Consider the following 19,286-nt stretch of genomic DNA (forward strand, 5'->3'; position numbering starts at 1 on the left):
ATGTTTGATAACATATAAGACTAATGAAGGGAAAGCAATAAATGTTGTCTAAATGGATTTTAAGGAAGTGTTTGACAAAGTACCACTTTTTTATTTCCTTACTGGATGTGGGTGGTGTTGGCTAGGCCTTGAGGAAGTGGTGATGAGCTGCCTTCTTGAACCATGGCAGTCTGTGTGGTGTTGGTACACTCAGTGCCACTTCTGAAGAATCATTTCTCACTGATTTTGGTCTTGACATTCACAAGTTATTAGGGAACAATGAATTTAGTTTTGAAACACTGTAAAGATTGCTGCCTGTCAAATATTGGCAGTTTTTTTAAATGGCAGGGTGAAGAGATTTGGAGTGATTAAGCTGTTCTATTTTCAATATGTGCCCAAGGTAGAGGCTTAGCTGAGAGGTATGTGTTATCCCATTTGCTGCATGCACGAGGTTACCTTTTTTGGTTATTGTGAGGTACAGACTGTTAATACAAGCTGCTTTCTAGAGTCAGCATGAGGAAGGGCTGCTGAGTAATGGACCAAATTGTCGCAAATTCTCCCTCACTTGATTGGCAGAGAACAAAATTGAATCCACAGTGTAGGTTATATGGGGAACAGATCTCAGCGAAAGGCGTTGATTCCCTTATTTTGAAACTGGATCAATATTTAGTTGGGAATGGATTGAGGCGCTGAGCACAATGAGATGGACAAATGTTCAACAGATGAGCAGTACTGCGGCGCTGAGGCTTGGGGGGGGTGGTGGGTGGCAATTGGTTGAATAGCAGATGATGTGGAGTGGACGCTGGTGGCTTGTTTGATCTTGAGAAGCTTGTGATTGATTTATTTATGTGGAACTTTCAGGAGATTAAATGAGCAGAACTATGTCCAGTAACTGTGAATAGTTTGTATGCTTCGAATAGTTTGGGTGGGAGTGATCTTGACAGATGAATTATTTTCTTTCTTGTTGTATGTTTTACACTCATCCTGGCAGAATATGTTTGCGAATTTGGGGCAGGAGAACACAATATAACGTGTTTATGAAGAGAATTAAACAAGATGACAATAATCATCATCATTTTATTGTGTAGCGTCTCAGTGCTAATTAATTCAATGATTAAAAATTATGAACCACAGTTTAAAGCAAAGCTCTCAGTGATGGCTCAGTTTGCATCTCACCTTGTACATCATCCAGGTCAATGCAGCAAGTGTATCATTGAGGGAATGCTGCATTTCTGGGAGGTATCGCGAGTTATTTAACTTGGGCACCATCAACCCCTATGAGTGGATGTAAAAGCTCCCATGGCACAATTTGATGAGTAGCGTTTCCATTGTGTCCTATGTGTGACATTGAGCTGTTGATAAAAGTGATATGAAGCTGTCAGGATGTCAATGAAAATGTCAAAACTTGCATATGGTGCAAAACTTACAGGTATTGTGAACTGTAAGGTGGATGGTGTTTAAACTTGGAAGACAGGGTTAAATTCAGCAGTGAGAAATGTGAAGTGGTTAAGTTTGATAACAAGACGATATCAAAGAGTACAATTGGATGCAGCAGCAGAAGGACCTGGGTGTATATATGCACGTAGATTATATAAGGTGGCAGGGCAGTGTGAGAGACCAGTTAATAAAGCTTAGAGTCTGCTGAGCTTTATAATGAAAGCAAAATGCTGCAGATGCTGAAATAGAAACAGAAACTGCTGGAAAGATCATTTCTGGCAGTATTTGTGGAGAGAGGGAAATGGAGTTAATGTTTTAAACCCAGCATGATTCTTCAGAACTGGAACTGGTAGAACATCAGAATGTGGATTTTATCAATAAGAACATAAGAACTAGGAGCAGGAGTAGGCCATCTGGTCCGTTGAGCCTGCCCCACCATTCGAGAGTGTCAGCTGACACGATAGACTAAATAGCATTCTCCTGTGCTGTAATCATTCAACAAAAATTCCAATTTGTTTACTGTTTCTTTTCGAGAAGGAATTGGGTCACCCTTTCCCAGTCTGGACCTGTACTTCAGTGATTCTCAATCTAGTTTTGTTGTAAGGCACACTTTTGAATGCAGCAATTGTCAGAGGCTAACCCCCCACCTCCGCTTCCTGCTCCACCTCCATGCCCCGCCCCCTCCCCCCCCCCCCCGCCCCCCCCCACACACACACACACACACACACACACACACACACACAGCCTATATGTAGTATTCAATATGAAATTGCTGGATAGAAGGTATTTAAAGACAGCTTTTTAAACAGACGGGTAGATTAAGAGTTAACAGTTGGGAGGGAGAGGGGAAGAGGGGATGCTTGTCTCTCTTGCAGAGTCTGTCAGTCCTTGGTAGGAGTTTGGGGAGGGGTAAGGGTTACAAAGAGGGGTATGGGGAGGATGCACCCAGTTGCTGCTCATTCAATTATTCTTGGCCATGTGGTGGTGGGGTGGAGGTGGCCGTAGTGTACCCATACACTGGGCCTGTATCATTCCCAACAACCCCCCCTACCCCACCCCAAGGAAAATCTCTGGACTCCGGTTTGAGAACCTTGTTTGTGTGACTTCACCCCCACACCAATGTGGTTAACTGCTTCCCTGAGTGGCCTAGTCAACTACAAGAGGTCACATCATGATGACTCAATATTGCAGTTACAAGTGTAGGAGCTGGGAGGGAGTGGGAGTTGAGGTTGTGGAATTTGAACATTTGGCAATTTGGACATTTAATTTTTATTTGCTGGGGTGGGGGGGGGGCAGAAGGTGAAATCATCTGCAAACCTTGTTTCACAAAATGTATAATCTGATTCTAAAATATGGGCATTATTCTTTATGAAATTTTTAATGTTTAATATTTGGTGTTTCTACTTGTGTCTGCAGAATAATGAAACAATGAGTAAGCAACAAATGTACTTTTGGTGCAAGATGATTTAAGACGCGGGTAGATAGGTTTTTGGTAGGCAAGGGGATTAAGGGTTATGGGGAGAAAGTGGAACTGAGCCACTTCAGATCAGCCATGATCTTATTGAATGGCGGGGCAGGGTCGAGGGGCTAGATGGCCTACTCCTGCTCCTATTTCTTATGTTCTTATGACATTGACTGTTTATTTTGTGATGATAAATGTACGAAATCCAATAATGGTAAAGGAATGCAATATTGCTCCTCTGTTGAGTGTGAGATGGACACAAGTCCCAGGACTGAGGATTGAAACACTCCCAACTACAGAGAAACAGTCCCGTGTTTCATCTCTCTACCTGTATAATCTTCCCTCTAAACCTTTACGGAAGTAACTTGCATGGAATATTTCAACATCCTAAAGGAACTGCAGTCTGTGCAATTTTTTACTATGGAGAAGTCAACAAACCAAACACTAAATATTATTTATTTGACAGTCGAACATGTTAAAGTATTTACAGCCATCTTCAGCTGGAAGTGTTGATTGGATGATCCAACTCTGCCTCCTCCTGAGGTCCCCAACATCACGGTTGACAATCTGCAGCAAATTTGATTCACTCCACGTGATATCAAAAAGCTGAAGGCACTGGATCCTGCAACGGCCATCATTCCTGACAATATTCCAGCAGTAGCGCTGGGAACTGAGGTCAATGGGAATCAGGGAAAACCCTCCACAGACTGGCATGAAGGAAGGTGGTGGTTGGAGGTCTGTTGTCTCAGTTCCCGGACATCACTGCAGGAATTACTCAGGATCGTGTCCTAGACCCAAACAACGTCAGCTGTTTCAACGACAACCTTCCTACATCAGGAGGTCGGAAATGGGCATGTTTGTGGATGATTGCATGATGTTCAGCAACGTTCACGACTCTGTATTCAAATGCAGCAAGACCTGGACAAGCTCAGGTTGAGAAGTAGCAGCCAGGCAATGACCATCTCCAACAAGAGCTAATCTAATTATCTCCCATTGGCATTACCATCACTGAATATCCTACAGGTTGTATACTGGGGGTTACCATTGTCTAGAAACTGAACTGGACAAGCCACTTAAATACTGTGGTTACAAGAGCAGGTCAAAGGCTGGAATCCTGCAGTGAATAACTAACCTCCGAGCCCCCCCCCCCCCCTCAAAGCTACACGCCAACCACCGATGCACAATGACATCTACAAGATGCAACTTGCCTCAAGGAGTAACTCACCAAGGTTCCTTCAACAGCACTTTCCAAATCCATGACCACTGCTATTGAGGGGGACAAGGGCAGCAGACACATGGGAACCACCTGGAGATTTCCTTCCAAGTTACACATGATTCTGACTTTGAAATGTATTGCCGTTCCTCCGCTATCACTGGGTCAAATTCCTGGAGTTCCCTCCCTAACAGCATTGTGAATGTACCTACCCACATGGACGGCTGATACCAGAGATGAGGGGGTTGGACTATGAAGAGAGGCTGAATAGACTGGGTTTGTATTCGTTGGAGTTTAGAAGGATGAGGGGGGATCTTATAGAGACATATAAGATAATGAAGGGGATGGATAGGGTAGAGGTAAAGAGATTCTTCCCGCTTAGAAAGGACAGCAGGACTAGAGGGCACAGCCTCAAGATAAGGCAGGGGCAGTTTAGATCAGAGTTGAGGAGGAACTTCTTCACTCAAAGGGTGGTGAATCTCTGGAATTCTCTGCCCGTTGAAGTGGTGGAGGCTGCCTCGCTAAATATATTTAAGACACGGGTAGATAGGTTTTTGGTAGGCAAGGGGATTAAGGGTTATGGGGAGAGGGCGGGAAAGTGGAACTGAGCCACTTCAGATCAGCCATGATCTTATTGAATGGCGGGGCAGGCTCGAAGGGCTGGATGGCCTACTCCTGCTCCTATTTCTTATGTTCAGCAATTCAAGAATCTGGCTCAGTCCCACCTTCTCGGGAAATCGGGGATGGGCAATGAATGCTGACCTAGCCACTGATGCTCATTATTAATGAGTTAAACATGAATTTACAGTCACATTCTGGTTGAATGTAAAGTGTAAATTGCATACTGAATGACAAACAACTAAGATTGATCTTACAAATTGGCTCAGCCATTCACACTTCGAAAAGTCTTTCAAAACTGTCTTCTCACAAAGAATTGCAGCTCCTCCTTGGAACAAGTCTGATCCTCTGCTGCCCTGCAGATTAATCCAAGCACAGACATGTTGTATAATTGCACCCCAATGGTTTAAGATTGCCTTTCAGTATTCTATAACTATATATCCACTTTGGTTATAGAGGCACATCATGAAGTCATTCAGAGAGGTGAAAAAGACAAGTGAGGGACACAAGCCATTGCCTGGGGCCTTAGAAGTAATCAACATTATGCTGGAGAAGGATTTCTGGTGGAGGGGTGTGAGCTTTGAAGAGTTGGACTGAATGGTTGACGACTCAAAAGTTGAAGCAAGTGTACACGCCTAAAAGAATGTTCAAAGAGAATGGGATAAATACGTAAAAGGAAAATCCGATGCAGTGCTGTGGGGTGAGAACAGGGGGGTGAGAGTAATTGAATCATTCTTTCAAAGAGTTAGGACAAGTAGGATGAGCTGAATACCCTCCTCCTGTGTTTGTGATTCCATGCAAATGTCTGACCACATTTGATTGAGGTCAGTTATGAACATCCAAACCACCACCAATCTCATCCAGCATTTAATTTAAAATTATTTAAAACAATTTAACATACAAGAATGGGATGTGCATTCAGATGCAGAGCCTTTAGTTTTGTCCTTTGATTATTTTTGTAACATCCAGCTTTATCTGCTGATTTACTCTTTGATTTGTCCCTTCCTTTTACAGTCCGTTTATCATTTCCCACACTGATACTTTTCTTGTCTTTTCTCTACTCTTCGATCTATCACATCTTTCTGAATTTGACCCTTTGCCCCCACTATTTTGTTTAAAACCCTCTCTACTCCTCTCATTCTGTGGCTCAGGAACATTAAAGAATAGTCTTGAATTGAACTCTGGAGCTCAGTGGCAGAGACATTTGCAGAGGGGACGAGGCAGAGGGAATTAGCCCATCAGAAGTTTAAATTTCCTGTGTGTGCGCGCGCGTCAGATTTTCTGTTGTTCCTGATGTGCAACTCCCAACTTCTGCTCAATCTCCAATGATCCAAATACCACACAATCTGGATGAAGTTTTTTTTCTTGCTGTCCAAAAGTGGCTATTTTTAAATCTGTGCTACTTAAAATTATACAAATTCCTGTTGTTTGTTTAACTTGCTTCTTCCAGATGAGATATTGTTTACATGTTATTATTCCAGAAATTGTGTTGCCCCTTTGAGGTGACATTCATCCCTCAACCAACCCATTTATTCGTGAGATTAATTGGTTAGTTCTATCAATAATGACAGTATGGTGCTACAGTGGTTAGCACTGTGGCCTCACAGCACCAGGGACCTGGGTTCAATTCCCAGCTTAGCTCACTCTGTGTGGAGTTTGCATGTTCTCCCTGTGACAGTGTGGGTTTCCTTGCACAAGTCTGAAAGACAAGCTGGTTGAGTGCATTGGCCATGCTAACTTCTCTGTGTACCCAAACAGCCGCTGGACTGTGGCGCCTCGTGAATTTCCCCAGTAACTTCATTGTGATGTTAGTATAAGCTGACTTGTGACACTAATAAATAAACTTTAAAACAAGTAGCACAAGAATGATGGGCCAAATGCCTGTTTTCTGTGTTAAATCGTTCTATGATTCTGTTAACTAGAGAAAGACTTGGCTGTAATGGGTTATGAGGATAGAGGGGATTGTTGTTGGTTCAGGCTCGATGGGCTGAATGGCCACTTCCTGTTCTGTAGGAATTGTGTGTAGTGCTGTTTATGTCCTTTATTTTGAGGTGGCTGTTGTAATGTAGGAAAGTTGGTAGCCAGTTGGTACAAAGCAACATCCCATAACTAACACTGAGGGATAAACCAGATTTTTTTAGAAGTGGTGGTGGCTGGGGAATTAGCAATTATATTGGTCCTGGATCCAGGAGAAGCTGCCTTCAGCTTGGAAATCTGCTGAGAGTTTTTTACCTTCACCTGAGGGGGCAGACATTGCACCTGAAATACCAGGTAGCTGTGCGTGCTGTTTATGCCAAGGTTCTTTACTCGCCACACCTTTTACAGCATTGTAAATGTACTTCCTCGATTTAAAAAAAAATCCCAGACTGTTAATGTGGAAGATTTTACTTTCGAATCCCATTCCGGAGCCTCAGTTCAGCGATTACAGGCAGCGATTATAGAGCAGAGGTGGTTCACTCAGAGTGAGTAGGGACCTTTCTCTTTCTCTCTCGGGCTCTGTCCCTGGGTTACACCCGGATCGGGGGGCTTTGGGGGGGGAGGTGGTGGTGGTGGGGGGGAGGGAAGGTGCTGGGGTTGGAGTGGGGTGGGGGGGGGTGGAAGTACAGGGGCGATCCTGAAATCTATCCTGGGACACCGAGTGGAAACTTCACCCCAGCCCCAGTCAGCAGCGCTGGGAGCGGGGAGGCGGTGAGTGCCGCGTTCTCTGCCGGTACCTGCAGACCCCCCCCCCCCCCCCAGTCTCTGAACCCTGTCCCTGTCTGTGTGTCTCCCCACCCTCACCCTCTACAGGGTTCGGGGGAGGGGGGGATTGTTGTTAGCAGAGAAATTACCGCTCCCCACCCTCTCTATCTCTCTGTGCAGTGGGGGTGGGGGTCTCTCTCTGCAGGTTTGGTGAAGGGGGAGGAGAGTGTGGTTCCCCCCCTGTCTGGGTGAAGGGAGGGTGTCTGTCCCAGGGGGCCGTGTGTCTCTCTCTCTCTGTCTGTCTCTGTGCAGGTAACGTGACGGAGGGTGTTTGTGTCTGTGTGTGTGAGGGTATGTGTCCGGGGGGGGGGGGAGGTGGGTGGGGATCCCGCCGCCGTTTCCGGGGCGGGGACGCCGGCGGGAGCAGCACCTGGCGGGGCGGGAACGGGGGCGGAGAATCCCGGGGGAGGGGCGGGAAAGCCGCAAACTCCACTTCCTGCGCTTTGTGTGGGAGCCGCAGCGGCCGCTCCGGGAGTGAGGGGGAGCCCGGGCTCTGTGTCTGGGTCTGTGTCTCCGGGTTGTTTATTTATTGTTTTATTTTGTTTTCCAGCTCTCCCCCCCCCCTCCCGGATAATGTTTGGGATTTGAGGATTGAGCAGCGGGAAGTTTTTATCTGAGGAACTTTCCGGGAGTTTTAGCGAAGTTTTTGCGGAGTTTTTGCCGGTGTTTTTTTTTGGGGGGGGTTTGAGTTGCGGCGATGGCCAGCGGGGGTTACCGGCCTCCCGGGAATACCACCGACTTCCTGGAGGAATGGAAAGCCAAGCGGGAGAAGATGCGAGCTCGCTTCGCCGCCGCCACCGGCGCCGCTAACGCCAATTCCGCCGCCGAGTCCGCCCCCAGCCGCAACGGCGCCGCGCCGCCCGCCGAGATCAATAACAACGGCGCGGGCGGGGAACGGGCGGCGATTCCGCCGCTTTCCACAGGCGCCGTCGCAGTCGCCGCCCGCGCCGGGAATCCCGCTCCCAAGCGGCTGGATGAGGACGGGAACCCCGCCGCTAAAAGCAGCGAGAGCGGCGCCAGACACTCGCCCGCGGACTCTTGCGACGTGGAGGCGGAAAACCCGCCCGCCGCATCGTCCGCCTCTCCTCCCGCCTGCAGCAAGAGCAAGGAGAAGGTGAAAAGCTCCGGCCCCAGCGCCAGGAAAGGCAAAGGACAGATAGAGAAAAGGAAACTCAGGGAGAAGAGGAGGTCCACAGGGGTGGTCAACATCCCATCCACAGAGGTAAGAGTTCCATCAATATAGCCTAATCCGTCCTCACCCCCATCAAACACCCCCTCACCCCCATCAAACATCCCTCACCCCCATCAAACATCCCTCACCCCCATCAAAAATCCCTCACCCCCATCAAACACCCCCTCACCCCCATCAAACATCCCTCACCCATGTTGCCCCCCTAACTCCCATCAAACAACCCTCACGCGTCCTCACTCTGCCCCTCTCCCTCATTCCCTCACCCCATCAAACACTCCTCACCCTCACCAAACACTCCCTCACCAACCCTACTCTGTCACCCATACCACACCCCACCTCCCAACCTGCCCCATCTACCTTCCCACCTATCCCTCACCCCTTCTACCACCCCCTTGCCCTACACTGTCTCATCTTTTACCCTATTCCCTCAACCTGTGTCTCTTCCCTCCCCCACCCCTTCACCCTGTCCTCCTTCCCCCACCCCCTCTGTCCCTGCACCCGTTCCAGCAGACTATCAGGACCAATCCGCAATCCAGGGAAATGTCATCAACATTGTCACCACAGGCAGCCATTCAGCCCATTGCTCCTCTTTGGGAGTCTCTGTCATTCCTCCCACTTCCCTCTTTTCTCCACAGTACTGCCGATCTTTGCTGCTTCAAGTTGTATCTCGTTTCCTAGTGAAACTTGCTGCTAAATCTATTAGTACGAATTGGTGAGAATTTGTCTTCTGTATGAAAAGAGTAAAACAGTGAGGGTTGAATATAAGAGGCTTAAAACATGGACTAAATTCCACTTGTATGATTGATCCCAACTGCACCTGATCCCGAATATCTAAAACCCCATGAGATTACTGACTATGTTGAAAACAAATTGACTCGTGTGGGATCTTGCTGTGCACAAATTATCACCGTGATCACATTTCAGAATTGTCTAATTGGTTGTAGATCACTGTGTTAGTCTGAGAGTTCGAAAGGTACCACATAATTGCAAGTTCTCTCTATATTTCAGTGTAATTTGTGTGATTATATTACAAGCAAAGATGCTGTTTCACGGGTTTGTTGAACTCCCGGTGAAATTTTTGCAAGGCTGTTTGTGTTTTGAATGACTATCTGAGGTTGGTTAACAAAGTCATCAGAGTGGAGGATCCAGATTGGTGCGCTGATAATTTGTCGCTATTGATGTTGAAGTAAATGTATTTAACCCTCTGCTCGCTTTCATTACCCAGTGCTTTCTGCCCATACACCCTGTTTTTAGTTTAATTTGAGGAGAGGTGGGAATTATCTCAGCTTTTAACGTATCTGAATTTCTGTATTTACAGATGAAGGCTGTAACAGTTTAGATAATCCCGACCAGGTTTACCTCAGTCCCCAGAAAATCTTTGACTTTATCAATTCCACCATGCAAAGCCAGACAGTTCAGAAATATTGAAACAACATATAGAGTGTTGCAAACATTTTTAATTTCAAAGGCCGTGTTTCCAACTATGTTTGATGAGCTGTTGAATTGACGTTTGACACTTAAATGTTTTGATGAGTGATATTAACTTATTTGTCCCAAAGTATTTTCTTGTGAATTGAGCTGGGGGGCGGGGAGGGGGTTGTGGGCTGGAGGTGGGTGGACGCAGAGGGCAGTGAATTCTCTGTATTGTTTTATGTTTATAGTGTGTAATTTCAGTCCCAACATCGATATGGACGCAACTAAGAACTGATTGTCAGAAGTGTAGACTATGACACAAAGTTATGCCAGATTTGTTGGCTAGATATAATATTGTACAAAGTAGTTTTGTGTGTAATGTCTATCTGTTTTAGCATTGTAAATATTGTGAAACACCCTTGGGCTCTTGTTTTGTTTGTGTATTTTACTCTGAAGCAGCATTGTATTGCCCAGTGAAGCCACTGGGAGATCAGTATTAATGAAATATTGGCTGCTGCTTGTTAACCATGTCAGTGTACGGTCCACTCTTCCTGATTCAGAATTGAATTAAGGGAAAATTAATTTATTTACCCAGCACCTTTCACAGCCTCAGGATGCTCTGAAGCATTTAAGTTTATTTATTAGTGTCACAAGTAGGTTTACATTAACACTGCAGTGAAGTTACTGTGAAAATCCCCCAGTTGCCACACTCTGGCACCTGTTTGGGTACAAGTCTACTAGGGGATTTTTGATAGTAACTTCATTGTAATGTTAATGTAACCCTATAAATAAATAAACTTTAAAAAAAAGTCCAACATGTTTATTTGCAATCACGAGCTTTTGGAGCACTGTTCTTTCATCAGCTCCGAAAGCTTGTGATTCCAGTTGAACGTATTGGATTTTAACCTGGTGTGAGACGTCTTACTGTGCCACCCCAGTCCAATGCCAACATCGCCACCTCACAGGTACACTGAGGGAGAATTTAGCAAGGCCAGTGCACCTAACCAGCTCGTCTTTTGGACTGAGAAAGGAAACCACACCTGGAAGAAACCCCCACAGACATGGGGAGAACATGCAGGCTCTCCACAGTCAGTGACCCAAGCTGGGAATTGAACCCAGGTCCCTGGTGCTGTGAGGCAGCTGTGCTAACCACTGTGCCACTATGCTGCCCTTGAAGTACCTTTTAAACTGTTATCACTGCTGCAGTTAAGAACCTTTAAGACTTGATTAGCTGTAAAGACTCGCATTCCAATCATTATTCTGTAAATTGAGTTTGTGTCTTTATATACGTCCTGTTTGTGAACAGAACTCCTGCTGACGAAGGAGCAGCGCTCCGAAAGCTAGTGGCATTTGCTACCAAATAAACATATTGGTCTTTAACCTGGTGTTGTGAGACTTCTTACTGCGGTTTAAGTACTGAAGCAGCCTATTTTAAACAGCAAAATCCCACATAAAACAGTATGATGATGACTAGGCAATCTGCTTTAGCGACACTGGTTGAGAAATAAATGTTGACCAGGACACTGGGGAGAATTCCTCTGGTCATCTAAATGATAGCGCCATTGGACCTCCAGAATAGAGCACCTTCGATAGTGCTGTTCTGCCTTGGAATGTAAGCCTGGATTTCTAACTGACGCTGAACCATGGCTGATACCTGCCAACAATTTAACTTGTTGAATACTGAATTCCCACTTTGCATTCCTTACGTTGCTTAATGGGGATCATGGTGGCAGAGTGGTTAGGACCACTGCCTCTCAGTGCCAGGGACCCTGGTTCGCTTCCCGGTTTGGGTCACTGCCTGTGTGAAGTCTGCACGTTATCCCTGTGTCTGCGTAGGTTTCCTGCTGTGCTCTGGTTCCGTCACACAGTCCGAAAGACGTGCTGGTTAGGGTGCATTGGCCATGGTAAATTCTTCTTCAATGTACCTGGACAGGTGCCAGAGTGTGGTGACTGGGGGATTTTCGTAGTAACTTTATTGCAGCGTTAATGTAAGCCTAATTATTACAATAATAAATAAAGTTAAATTCAAATTGTTAAGCAGTTTTAATTTGCTGAGCGTTGGTTGCAGCTGATATGCTGTTTTGACACATTGTTTCTACATCAGAACCGAGGATTTATTATCTTGATTCAATTTATTTCTGGAGAAAAGTGTCAGATGTCATTATTATTTGTGATCGTACAGTAGTTACAGTGTACATGGGAATAAAGTCTTCTACATTGTTACTGGAGCTTAAATACATTCTACTTATTGCTCTCAAGCTAAAAGTCTGTCACGATGCATTTTAACAACAGCAGCTTCCCAGCTAAAAATAGTTTCCATCATTTTAACTTAATACTTGTGTTGAAATGAGAAGAATGAGAGGTGATCTTGTTGAAATACAGGATCCTGAGGGGGCTTGACAGGGTGGACACTGAGAGGATATTTCTGGTAGAAACTGGAACTGGGGATTCTAATTAAGGCTAATTTGGACAGTTTTGTGATTTGACAGGGGAGTAATGGGATACAGGGGGGTTAGAGAGGAAAGTGGAGTTGAGGCAATGATCTTATCAAATGGCAGAACAGACTGAAGGGGCTGAATGACAAACTCCTCATTCAGATATTAATATCTACGCAACTCTTTTACTCGGTAGGGTTTTTTTTGTTGCAGTTTGTAGCTAGTTACCAAAATAATCTTACTTTGTGGAGCTGCAGTGCAGATTCAGACTTGATGAAGATTGGATTTACGAACTGTACAAGTGCTGATTGCCTACCATTAATGTAGCTGCTTTGCAGTAGGTTACACATTACTGTCATTAGCACACAAATCATACACTGAAGTTTATAATATGTTTAGAAATACAGAAAAAAAATTCTGGATATCTCTCCATATCCATCAGTTTTGAGGCAGGCAGTATATAACAAGTGAAGAGGCACTCAGAACGCACAGTCTGACATGCTGTGTTAACTCAACATTACTCCCAGTATGCAATCGTTCAAGGCTTTTCCCTGCCTGCTTGATACTGTAGCTACAGAACTGAAAAAAAATCTTTTTATTAAGAGCTTCTTTCTCACTTGAGGGGAATTCACACCAAGGCAACAACCTGCTCTGAAAACTCTGCTCACATTTTGGCAGCTGTGGCAGATTCCACCAGAGCAGCTGAGACAACCCACAATGTTCTAAATCAAATAAACCACAACATTCTTCAAAAAAAAGTCCATATGTTCCATCTCTCGATATTAATGGACACTTAATTCCAGGTTCTGGATCCATACTTTCACCAAAAAATAATGAGTTCTTTCTTGGGCCATACCCTTTCTGTCTACCAAGTTTCACTGAAATTCTCTCACTCGTTTTTGGGATATGTTGTTTGCCATTACTAATTAAGAAGTTTCACAACACCAGGTTAAAGTCCAACAGCTTTATTTGGTATCACAAGGTTTCGGAGCACTGCTCCTTCATCAGGTGAGTGGATGAAAAAGCAGTGCTCTGAAAGCTCGTGATTCCAAATAAACCTATTGAACTTTAACCCGGTGTTGTCAGACCTCTTACTGTGCCCACCCCAGTCCAATGCCAGTGTCTCCGCATCATGATTACTAATCAAGAGTAGACTTTTTAAAAAATCTGTAGTATTCATCAAAATTCTGAATATTCACTTCTGATATAATTTCTTGTTATCTCTGTGCATTTTCGGAATAATATGGGTCACACATGGCAACACGCTGGCACAGCGGTTAGCGCTGCTGCCTCAGCACCAGGGACCCGAGTTTAATTCTGGCCTTGGGTGTCTGTCTGTGTGGAGTTTGCACATTCTCCCCTTGTCTGTGTGAGTTTCCACTGGATGCTGAGGTTTTCACTCACAGTCCAAAGATGTGCTGTTAGTATCAGGTTTAGCAGGGTAAGTACCTGGAGTTGTGGGGATAGGGCCTGGGTGGGATTGTTGTCAGTGCAGGCTCAATGGGCCAAATGGCCTCCTTCTGCAGTTTAGGGTTTCTCTTTTATAGTATTTCCAGAACAGAAACAGACCAGTCAGCTCAAATGATTAATGCTAGTGTTTATGCTCCACACAAGCCTCCTCCATCCCTATATCATGTAATTTTATCGATACATCCTACTAGTTCTGTCCCTCTCATGGGCTTAGCTAGCTTCCTCTTAAATGCATCTACGGTATTCACCTCCAGTACTTCTTGTGGTAATGAGTTCCACATTCTAACCACTATCTGGGTAAGGGTGTTTCTTCTGGATTTGTGTCCTTGTTCTGTATCTCTGCAAACTGAAACATATTTCTGTATCTCTGCTCTGTCCTATTAAACCCTTTCACCACGCTAAGGACCTCTATTCAGTCATTCTCTCAGGTTTTTTTTTAAGAGGACAGTGCCAGAGGCTGTTCGGACTTTGCTGATCCACTCAGTTCTGGTAGCGTGCTAATAAATCTTTTAATGCACCATCTTACAGGACTCCTATATTTTTATAACCTAGAGACAAGAATTGTTCACAGTTCACCAAGTGTAGCCTGATCAAAGCTTTCAAAAAAAAGGTTAGCATAACATCCCTGAGTTTGCAATTCTTTCTCGCAATAAGCCTCGACGTTTTGTTTACTTTTTATGGATTTATTAACCTGTGTATCTACTTTATGATGTGTGTAACTGGTTTTCATTTTCATTTTTCTAGGATGATGTGACCTCCTCATTTTTCCTACCATACCAGCTCTCACATCTAGTTTGAAATTCATTTCCAATTGCACTCCCTGTCTGCAAGTTTATTAATGTCTTCCTCAGTGTGACTGCATTCACATTAGCTCCAACTCTCCATCTCCCACTATTTGGAGCGAACTTTAACCTCTTGAGGTTATAATTGCATTAAAATCAGAAGTGTTAGGTGAACTGAATACCCTATACCTCAGGCCCAGAATGCTTTGGACTAGGTCATTAGGGTGAGATAGTGGTTAGCACTGGTGCCTCGCAGCTCCAGGGACCCGGGTTCAATTCTGGCCTTGGGTGACTGTCTGTGTGGAGTTTGCATGTTCACCCACTGTCTGCGTGGCTTTCCTCCGGGTGCTCCAGTTTCCTCTCACACTCCAAAGATGTAAGGGTTAGGTGGATTGGCCATGCTAAATTGCCTGTTGTTGTTCCCAGGAGTGTAGGTTGGGGGGTTAGTGGGGTGTATATGTGGGGTTATGGATTTGGGGCCTGGGTGAGATGCTCTGTTGGGGTGTCGGTACAAACCCGATGGGCCGAACGACCCCCTTCTGTACTGTAGGGATTCAGTGATTTCTGGATTTTCTGTCTTTTTAGAATGCTCGTGTGTAAGTGTAACAACTGGAGAACACTGCAGATGTGAGTTTGTATCTGATGAAACATTATAAAGCAGTTATACAAATCATTTTGATTCTCTAAATACTGCACCGTCATATTTTTGCTTCCAAAATACTGGAAGAGGGAACGAGTGAAGCAAGTTGGGCCGCTCTTTGAGATTAAGAACATTGCTTGTAACAGCGACGCGAATAATCCAGGCAATAACAGTGTCACCCAAGTTACCCGAGACAGTCAGTTGCTGAGAATTCCAGAGCTGTATGTTTCCATTGGTTCGGGATGTTTTGCACCATCCAGTTTTTGCTCAGTGGTACCAGGTTTGGGGACAATGCGACCCCCTGGTTTGGAGACATTGATAAGTGCACGTTTTGCTGTTATTGACCAGTTTGGATTTGTGCTGCTGCCCCGGGATGGTTTACACAGCGTGGTGTGGATTTGCTGTTGTATCAGAGACGGCAGCTAGTGTTTAACAGCTCGCTGCTGAAGCTGGCCTCACTCTGGCAGGTTTGCAAGCCATTGGACTGGATGACTTTTGTGCTTCCAGCTTCGGGGATGGTGACAATGGAGGCCCGCTCCTCTTCGGTGTTTACTGGATGTGTTTGCTAGGACGGACTGAGTGATGCCTGAGGAATTGATTGGGGAGTCACTGCAGGGGAGGTGGAAGCTATGAATGGCGGAGGTGTTGGTTCAGCCATGCTGTTCAGAGGGGCTGGAGATGGCTGGGAATCGATGATTGGAGGTCCAGCTATCTGAAGGCCACACAGACTGAATGGATCCTTCCTTGATGCCCAGTGTTATGGTGACTCATGGTGGCTGCTTTGGATTGGACTGGCCAGCTTTGATGGGGAGCGTGGTGAATCTGACAGTTCCTTGGGTGTGCTCCAAGAAATTCCAGATAGTTGATTCCAGACTGATTTGGACTGGACTGGTTATGATGTGTAATGTTTATCTTCAGAAAGAAAGATAAGCCCCACCCACCTTCCCAATCCCAACACAACCTGAGGACACCCCGAAGGCTCATCACGTTGCATTTGAAGTGCAGTTACTGTTTCATATGGGAAATTGGAGCCAAATAATACACTGCAAGGCTCTTCCCAAACCGCAACACGTCAATAATCAGGCAGATGTGCTTCAGTGATGTGTGACTGAAGGATAAATATGGACTCGGCCAATCTCTAGCTTCTCTTCAAAATTGTGTCCGTGCGATTTGCCTCTGGCCAGCTGAGGGTTTGGTGTCACCATTGAACCCGTGACCTTTTATCTCAAAGGCACAAAGCACCACCTCCAATGTTGATGAATCGTGTGGTTGCCGGGGTGGAAGGAGCCCGTTTGATAGACCTTGCCCTGTTTTTGCCTGTTAATTTGTGTGATCCTCGGGCAGACTGAATGTATACTCGCACATTTCTCCCAGCATACGTACTATATCTCCCCTCCACCGTGAAATAGAACAATCTGAAGGTTGTTTTTACAGAAGCTAATGGCTTCGCACTGCCTGCCTTCCCGCAGGCGAGGGTGAGGCAGCAGAGTGCAATTAAAGGAAAGGTAGTCACACCTTGGCTACATGATTACAGATGATCATGGTGAGCTGAGAAGCCTATTAGGCTGCTGATGTTTCACTGTCTGTTTTGATGCAGTGTATGCGATCACTGCTGCCTCAGCTGATAGAGTGGCTGTGTCTCCTCGAGCCTGTCACTGTGAACTGTAAACGGAGAGAGAGATTTGTTGTTTTGGTGATGCATTGCTGCTTGTTTTTTTTTTACAAAAATGTCTGCTTTTGCTTTGGCAAAATTATCCCTTCACTCCCTAAGCAACCCACTCAGCAACAGTGGTTAGAGGTTCTTGTGTTTAAATTTTACACAGCACTCTGGGGCCACTTTGCAGGATGTGAAAGCTCTGCAGAGCAATATGCTTCATATCTGTTACTGAGAGAATAGGGAAAGGACAGGACAGTGGGACTAATTGAATAACTCCTCCAGAGCGCCAGCACAGTTGCGATGGACCGAATGGCGATCCTCTAGTAATGTGACAGTTTGACAAGGGACGTCTTGAGACATTGAGGGCAATTTACCATGGCCAATCCACCTAACCAGCACATCTTTCAGACTATGGGAGGAAACCGGAGCGCCTGGAGGAAAGCCACATAAATACAGGGAGGACATGCAGACTCCACACAGACAGTGACCTTCAGTCTCTGTCCATCTCAAAATCCACAAATTGAGGGATAAGTTGCTTGAATTTTGTAACTGGCATGTTCCATCTTTAAGTTACAATTACTCTTTATTTCTCCCCCACATCCAGGGTGAGATTCATTATTGTTCCTTTTTGTCTGAATTATCTCTGCATATCGGTGGAATGTTGGCTTTTCTTTCAAGCAGGCTGGAATACAAAGGGAGGAAGTCATCCTTCAGCTGTCCATTGCCTTAGTCTAGTTAATTCTGGAGTAACTCTGTACAGTTCTGGGCACCACGCATTAGGAAGGATATATTGGCCTTGGAGGGAGTACGAATTGACGAGAAATAATGAGGGGTATAGATCCGCTAGATAGTCAATATCTTTTCCCAGAGGTAGGGGAATCTAAAATTAGAGGGCAGAGGTTTAAAGTGAGAGGGCAGAGATACAAAAGGGTCCAGAGGGGGCAATTTTTTCACTCAGAGGGTGGTGAGTGTCTGGAACAAGCTGTCAGAGGCAGTAGTAGAGGTGGGTACAATTTTGTCTTTTAAAATAACGTTTTGATAGTTGCATGGGTAAGATGGGTATAGAGGGATATGGGCCAAATGCAGGTGATTGGGACTAGCTTAGGGGTTATAAAACAAAAGGACAGCATGGACAAATTGGGTCTCTGTGACTCTAAGTTACTGGAGCTTAGATTGGTAAATTAATAAAATAGTTTGCATTAGCTCGGTTTGTCTTTGCAGTTTCAGAAGAATTGAGGGGTGGTCTGATGAAGTGTTGAAGATGTTAAAAGGATTTGATTGGGTGTCAAGAACAAGAGGCTTGTCTTAACTGTAGAGCCATTCAGGATTGAAATCAAAAACCGCTTCTTCTTTCTTCACACACAGGCCCAGGGAAATCTACAACATCCACTCCCACCCCCACCCCCTTTATGGCTGTGGATATTGTGGTGGTGGGGTGGGGTGGGGCGATGGGAATTGGTCTTTTCCAGACTGAGATCAGTTGTTTTTTTTAGGTATGGATATCCGGGGATAAAGAAAAAAGGTGGGTAAATGGAATTGAGATGAATATTGGCTCATTGATCTCACTGAATGGTAGGACAGGCTTGAGGGACTGAATGGCCTCCTGCTCCTATGTTTCAACCTCACAGGTGCCAAACAGCAAACAAGAAAAGCCTGTGTTTTAATCAGTGTTTGGCAACTGCCGACTTGGAGCAAAGCCTCTGTTACTCTGTGTGGGGCATATATGTTTAAACAAAGGAAAAACCTGACTCTGTTGGACTTGCAATAGACTCCATTACACTGTCTGCCTTCCAAATGGGCCGGTCTCCAAGTCCATTCAGTTGAATTGTCTCCAGTTGATTATTCCATTATACGGCGACAAAAACAAAACACTGTATTTGTCTGAGATCACCTCTCATTGTTCCCTAAAAGCTAATATTCACCAAATGTTCCATCTCCCCAGATATTGAACCATTTCTCTCTGTAAATGCCCTTGCTATTTGCCCACCTCAGTTCATCTCAGAGGTAGGTTCACCACCTGACCGTGGAGGTGGTTTTCAGTTGTCAAGGAAATTTAGACCCACTTGCTGCAAAACCCAGGTTATGATGTGGAGATGCCGGCGTTGGACTGGGGTAAACACAGTAAGAAGTCTCACAACACCAGGTTAAAGTCCAACAGGTTAATTTGGTAGCAAAGTAAACCCAGATTAAGCAGCTGTGTCAGTCCCGCCTCAGTGGGTAGCACATTTGTTATTCAGTCATAACTT

The 19,286-nt window shown here is 45.2% G+C and overlaps 1 protein-coding gene across 1 annotated transcript in view; it reads left to right on the forward strand.

Moving 5' to 3' along the window:
* The first annotated feature begins 7,883 nt into the window (after positions 1-7,883).
* The window catches only part of pawr (PRKC, apoptosis, WT1, regulator), a 125,694-nt gene continuing 114,291 nt past the window's right edge, over positions 7,884-19,286 (forward strand). The window contains exon 1 of the mRNA XM_080191439.1: positions 7,884-8,673. Coding sequence (XP_080047565.1) covers positions 8,149-8,673 — 525 coding nt within the window. The 5' untranslated portion in view covers positions 7,884-8,148. The remainder of the gene's footprint in view (positions 8,674-19,286) is intronic.

Source organism: Carcharhinus amblyrhynchos, chromosome 6, assembly GCF_965287045.1.
Source record: "Carcharhinus amblyrhynchos chromosome 6, sCarAmb.v2.hapA, whole genome shotgun sequence".
Taxonomy (NCBI): domain Eukaryota; kingdom Metazoa; phylum Chordata; class Chondrichthyes; order Carcharhiniformes; family Carcharhinidae; genus Carcharhinus; species Carcharhinus amblyrhynchos.